Source organism: Hylaeus anthracinus, unplaced genomic scaffold, assembly GCF_026225885.1.
Source record: "Hylaeus anthracinus isolate JK02 unplaced genomic scaffold, UHH_iyHylAnth1.0_haploid 12001, whole genome shotgun sequence".
NCBI lineage: Eukaryota > Metazoa > Arthropoda > Insecta > Hymenoptera > Colletidae > Hylaeus > Hylaeus anthracinus.
Genome location: NW_026534348.1, coordinates 17031078 through 17037829, shown reverse-complemented (window position 1 = coordinate 17037829; position 6752 = coordinate 17031078). Strand labels below are relative to the sequence as shown.

Sequence of the window (6752 nt, the reverse complement as noted above, 5' to 3'; positions counted from 1 at the left end):
ACCCCCCATTTTCGGCTCCTCCCCGACTTTTGAGACACCCTGTATATACTGTTCATTCGTCTTCTTACTCCACAGTCTATTATCCTATTATTAGACTACTTAACAACTGTATCAATTATAAGTATTTTGCTAATATAAAGAGTACAATTTGTAAAAATAGCTGCCAAGGGATACGTAAGTCGACGAAACAGATGGGAACCACTGCCTCAGCATACATGTAATTATGTATACCTTTTGTACGACTCGACGGCCGCTCGACCTTCTATACCCAGAAAATTGAGGACCTGTTGCTTCGTGGTTGAAAGGCGTAACATTTTCTGAACGTACAGTTCCAATGCTGCTCGTCTTTGCTCGAGCACTTTTGGTTGGGAATTCCTTACCCTCTTCGGTGGAAACGGAGCAGTGTCCGCGTTTTCCTTCTTCAACTGTAATTAAACATTTAACGTAAATGTAATTCGACTGCACTCATTTAGTAACATTAATAAAAAAAAAAAGTATATTAGGATGAATTGCATGCTCGAGAAAAATTACAAAAATCTATTGCGGTCTCCGAACTCACGAGTTTCCCCGACTACAACGCAACCTGCTTTCTCACTTACCCATAAACGCCTTTGCTCAACCGATTCATATTTTAGGCTTATATGTACAGTGACTCGCATTAATATTCGGACACCTTTTAAAACACAATTCCTTCTTTTGAAATTGGTCTAAATGACTTGAACTCTTTTTTGAGAAGTTAGAAGAATTAATTAACTAGGTAGTTCTGAATAGTTCCGAATATTATGTACATATGTCATATGTACAAAAAATATTGTATTCCTAATATTGAATAAACATTTTGTTTTACATATGCAAACATATATTCTGTTACGAATATTAAATAATGTATACCCAGATAGCACAGGAACGTCTTATATACGTCCATGGGACGTCGGGTGCTGGACATTCCCAGAACGTTCTCTGTACGTCCGTGGGACATCCGGTGCTATCTGGGATAATAATATTGTAAATAGTGTATTTTATATTCGGAAAAAAATATTCTGTTTTACATATTGAATAAATATTTATTTTATGTTTAAAAAAAAAAGTATTTTTTTTCTAAATCTAGAAAGTTCGGAGCGGACATTCCTGGGACGTACAAAATTTACATCCCATGGACGTTCGTAGAACATTCAGAGCGGATGTCCGACAAAAGACGTTGGACGTTCGGGCGTAAACTGGACATGAAATGGACGTCTATGGGACGTCCGGTGCTATCTGGGTTATGGTTTACATTAAAATACAAAAAAACGTATATTAATATGTAAAACTTAAATAGAATATATTACACTTTGCATAAGTGCAAATATTTTATAGACCTTTAACAAAATTATTCATATTTGCATATGCCACAAATTCATAAAATCTTATTTTAGTAATCATAATATAATACATATAATATTACAACAATATATTATATAGTAATTGATCAAAATGAAGGCACAGAGAAACAAACATGATTTTTTACTGATAATACTAAACAACAAAAGGCATCTAAGCAACATATATTTAATATATACTGTATAATGCTATCCACTTTAATATGTCAATTGGATATGACATTGCATTTCATCTAACATTGCTACGTTTCAATTACAATAAAAGTATCTTTTTTTACTGAAATGCTTCTAACAATTTTATCAGCGACTGTGCGTCCAGTATAACTTACGTTAATTTGAAACATAACCACGTGTTAACAACGAAACAAACGTGCTATACACCACTGACACTGATAACGTAAATTAGTTATTTGCACTGAAAATCAGTTACGAACGATCTGACAGCACTTCGAATGTCCCGGAAATACTAACTACATCTAAGGTTCACCAATGGAGCAAATGCTTTCATTGCCAGTCAATTGTCAGAGAATACCAGATACATACGTAAATCGTATATCATTACGCTGTGATGAAATTCATTCCCGATATGACTAATCGCGCTCTATCGAAAGAATGTTACACTTTCCGGCAAGTATAAATTAATGTACAGGGAAGGCCAAGTAAATGTAACAAGCTATAACTTTCTTACCAGTACAACGAAAAACGTCAAATAAATAAATGATAAAATAATTTTTGGAAAAAAATATATAACCGTCTTCGAAAAAAATATTAAAACTACACTAAAAAGTATGAAATAATTTCTAGTTAATTGATATGAATACTCACCAGTTCTAGATATAATTGCAGAAAAGTATGAAATAATTTCTATTTCCTGTATATTAACATTATGTTAAATAACCTTTTCGTAGTCGGAGCAAAATTAACAATTTTTAAATCCTGCTTGATAGAGTTTTTGGCGAGGGCGGCAATATGGAATGGTGTTAATGTATAGATTGTCTACATTGTCTATGTATACTGTCTACGTGAAAATACTGTCTGAGAGGGTTTGATGTATTTGTTTTAATGTTGCGTGGGAGGGTCAATATTGCATACAGTTAATGTATACACTACATACCTACATGAAAATACTGTCTGAGTAGGTTTGGGGCATTCTTTTTTGCGGGGGCTGGGATGGAAATATTGGTTACTGCTAATGTATACAGGGTGTCCCAAAAATGTAACACATTGAAAGGGGTGGTTCGGGAGGTGATTTGAAACAAGTTTTTCCTTAGCGAAAATGTTGTCTGAGGCTTCGTTGAGGAGATATTAACGGAAAACACTGACCAATCAGAGCGCGCGGATACCGTTGGAGCGGCCGCGGTAGCGAAGGCTACGAGCTAAGCGGCCGCGCTTGGACGCGAACAAGTGACTCAACGTGCATCGAAGGCCATTGGCCATTTTCCGTTAATATCTCCTCAACGAAGCCTCGGACAACATTTTCGCTAAGGAAAAAGTTGTTTCTCTCTATGAAAATACTGTCTGTATAGGTTTGGGATAGTAATGGTGGAGGTGGCGATATTGAATAATGTTAATGTATATGGTGTCTAAAGTATTGTATAATGATAGCAATAATTTAAGGGTGTATGTTTTGTTACTCGAACAGAAAGTTAAACCAAGTTTGGTAATTTTGAATGTAAGTAATTTTTAATTTTGCGCGGACTACGAAAAGATTATTTAACAAAATTTAATATAAAGGAAATAGTAATTATTTCATATTTTTAAGTAATTATATCTAGAACTGGTGAGTATTTATATCAACTAACTAGAAATTATTTCATACTTTTTAGTGCAGTTTTAAGTTTTAATACTTTTCGAAGTCGGTTATATTTTTTTTCCAAGAATTATTTTATTTCACATTTTTTAGTAGCAATCGATGACCAATACGCTTCATGCAATAACAATAAAAATAATTATGAGCAAAATATATATGTATTGCATTATGTTGTATTGTTTGTATGACATTTTTTTACGATTATCCTCGGAAATAAAGTTAATTTAGAAAAGTATTCATTTACATTTCAACTATTCTCGTACCTCTCACTTTCTATTTAGTACTGTTAATTGTTAACAGAGTGACAAATGAGTTTCCTTAATTTTTAAAAAATTTGTAATGCTAAAAAAATGAGATATTGTTGCCAGTTTCTGAATTTAAACGCTTGACTTAACAAATTTGTGTAGAACGATCTCTGTTTCAACTACGTCGGACGTAAATTGTGATATATGTATACAAGAGATGTGTATATATTACGTAACGCACGTGTGTATCTAATAAGTCGTAGTACACGTGTACAACAGTCTGGATCACACGTTTATTCATGCGAACTAAATAAATAGGAGAAATGGAATTAGAGTGAATGGAATAAGAAATCAAACGCAAATATTGCTATTTTTGTTCGTACAACGAAGTATAGAAAAGGACAGAAGACATCGTCTTCCTCCCTGTCTCTCTCTTCCTTCGTGACACGAAACTCATGACGAAGTCTATTTCTATCTACAATTTTTTAATGTCACTATGTTTACAATATCGTGGTAGACATTATTGTCGCAGATATTTTATTCGAAAAATGAAGGGTAATGGAACTTGGTATTGGTGAAAGTGCCGACGTTAAAGAAATAGCAGAGGTTTAGATTCTGATTGCGTAGTACAAGGCACGCGAATTCTAAATTATCATGACAGTAATGAAAACTAACTATCACGCTACAAATATTGATATTTCAGTCCCAAATTTGTGAAATAACATACCGTGCGATGTAACGCGCTGAATTCGCTGTATCTTTTCTCGATAAAGTATCGAGTACCACGTTCTGACTCCAGGACTTCAATACAGTAAACATAATAGGGCTTGCCGTGTGGCACATCGGCCAAACGGTATCTCCTGATGAAAACTTGATACATTGCATCGCTAGCACTTTTCTATGGTCTTAAAACGTGCACAATAAACCACAATGCCAGAGTCAAACTACACCGAATATACGACTTTTTGATTGCTCTACTTTCAATCTATACTGGCGCCTGTCAAATCAGTCAATGGTTCTGTGTTTGTTCGTATACGTCTGCATTACCGAATACACCACTACAAAAAAAGACACGAGAAGTGCTACCAACTGTCTAAATAAATCTTTCCCTGTAAATGTAATACCTTTTTCAAAATACTTATTTTCTTTGCTAAATTACCGAATTCAAATTAAATAATTGGTACTAACTGATTTGCTGTAATGAATTTGAAAAAAAAGGATACTTTTTTCGTCCTAAAATAGTTATTGCCAGGGCCGACGTTAGGAGGAGTCGCGGTCAGGTAACGGCCCGGGGCGCAGTGATGGGAAAAACCCTAGGTTTCGAATAAATCTGAAATTTGCTGATATGTTTGTCTCGTTTCCTCTTTTGAAAATTTTCCAAAGAAGGAAATTTTGCCCATCTCTACGTCCCTAGTATACGAATATACCGATATACAGAGTGTCCCAGAAATGTTGTAACACCTTGAAAGGGGTGGTTCGGGAGGTGATTTGAAACAACTTTTTCCTTAGCGAAAATGTTGTCCGGGACTTCGTTAAGCAGATATTAACAAAAACCTCGACCAATCGGAGCGCGCGTATACCGTTGGAGCGCCCGCGGTAGCGTATGAGCGCAGTCGCTTATCGCGTAGCCTACGCTCAACCGGCATCCTCGCGCTCTGATTGGTCGGGGTTTTCGTTTAATATCTCCTTAATGAAACCTCGGACAACATTTTCGCTAAGGAAAAAGTTGTTTCAAATCACCTCCTGAACCACCCCTTTCAAGGTGTTACAATAAATATATTTTTGTTTATTAACTCTTTCACTTTATAAATGTAATTATTAACTAGTATAATTGCTATTAATTTTGTGTCCATTCGGTACATCCCGACCTATCGGTTTGATGCTTAATATACAATATACATACAGACCTTTGCTATATTACAGATTTTAGTAATTGTAGGTAAGTCAAAGATATATAGGCAAAAGGATACACCAATCCCAATACACTCTTTCGTGCTCTTTCGAGGTATCGATAGTTTCTTGGTTGGTCGCAGTTGGTCGTAGTTGACTGCTGTTATTCTTCAATGAAAATCATATGACTTGTGAGGGCGTAGCAATATATCAGTAGTGATACGTTCCATGTTAGGTTACTCTATACAAAAGTAAGAAAAAATAATTTCATTTGAAACAAAATGAAGATATGTGGACCTAAATATGCCTTATGTGGCTTAATATTATCTGTCTGGGGTATATTTCAACTAGTAAGTCATATTTTTTAACATGACAACAACACAATATTAATGCATGTTTCAAATTTGAACCACACATTTGTAAGAAATAAACAAAGAAATTCTAAAGAAATAAGGGGTTTGAATAACTTCTTTTTATTTAAATCTCCGCTATTTGCATTACTATTTATTTTATTGTACTAGAAGACATATAGGTTATCTTTCAACAAATCTAAATCATTTTATCGTATTATAGTAAAATAAGGTATCTCTTAATTGTTTCTTTAATAAATATAAGATTTACGAACACATTGATATTTTACTAAGGGAATATGTTTTTGTATTTTATTTGCCTATGTTAGAAACTTTCATCTAATAAATTAAATAAAACATTGGATTTCATTTTCAGCTACTGATGGGGATATTCTTCTATGTTAAGAGTGTAGCTCTAGTAGAAGATCTTCCATTAGGAGGATCTTTTACCAATGTTAAGGAGTTCTATGCTGAAGCAGACAGAGGCTATACACAAAATGCATATAATTGTTGGATAGCAGCCTGTATTTATGTTCTTACATTCCTATTTTCAGGACATCAATTTTACATAAATTCAAGATCATCTCTTAGTGTTTAGAAGAATATTAATAGCATGTTGTACAACGTATAAGAAATATGTATAAAGTTATAAAATAATACTGTATTGTAAACAAAAAAGTCATGTTTAGAAATATTCTAGATCATGTTTAAAAGTATGTTATAAATATTAATAACAAATTACATGATAACGATGATACAGATATCTTATTTCAAATTTAGCGATCTTAAAGTATACATTTTATGCTTTCTTTGTTTACGCATACAAATTGCATACTTTTAGTTTTAGACATCGTACAATCAATAAAATATGATAATTACTATTATTACTATTATTTCATATTATCGTTAAGTGTATAAAAATGTAAAATTATATTAATTGAATTTATTTTCTTCTATGATCTAATGTATTTTATGTTTATTTATAAAGTTTAAAGCCTTACACCTTTGTATGCTCGTCGTAGAATTCCATACTCAGCAAAACAAGATTGCTTAAAAGTTTCGTTTAATTAGACAGTAA

General features: G+C 33.4%; 2 protein-coding genes across 3 annotated transcripts in view; one reads left to right on the top strand and one right to left on the bottom strand.

Annotated features, from left to right (window-relative positions):
- Positions 1-4502, bottom strand: part of LOC128891282 (sorting nexin-24-like) — a 7698-nt gene extending 3196 nt beyond the window's left edge. Inside the window, exons 1-2 of one of the 2 annotated variants that reach the window (XR_008460782.1) lie at positions 4162-4502; positions 232-425 (exon numbers count right to left, since the gene is read on the bottom strand). Coding sequence is in view for 1 of the 2 variants with exons in the window: in XM_054150700.1 (XP_054006675.1) it covers positions 232-425; positions 4162-4314 (347 nt within the window). In the remaining variant the exon portion in view is untranslated. The remainder of the gene's footprint in view (positions 1-231; positions 426-4161) is intronic. The other variant, XM_054150700.1, reaches the window with a different exon arrangement.
- A 936-nt stretch (positions 4503-5438) lies between these two features.
- LOC128891297 (ribonuclease kappa-B) lies at positions 5439-6633 on the top strand. Its single transcript, XM_054150716.1, has 2 exons — positions 5439-5674; positions 6051-6633. Exons 1-2 carry the CDS (start codon positions 5606-5608, stop codon positions 6270-6272), a joined length of 291 nt encoding a protein of 96 aa, XP_054006691.1. The 5' UTR covers positions 5439-5605; the 3' UTR covers positions 6273-6633.
- The last annotated feature ends 119 nt before the right edge of the window (positions 6634-6752 follow it).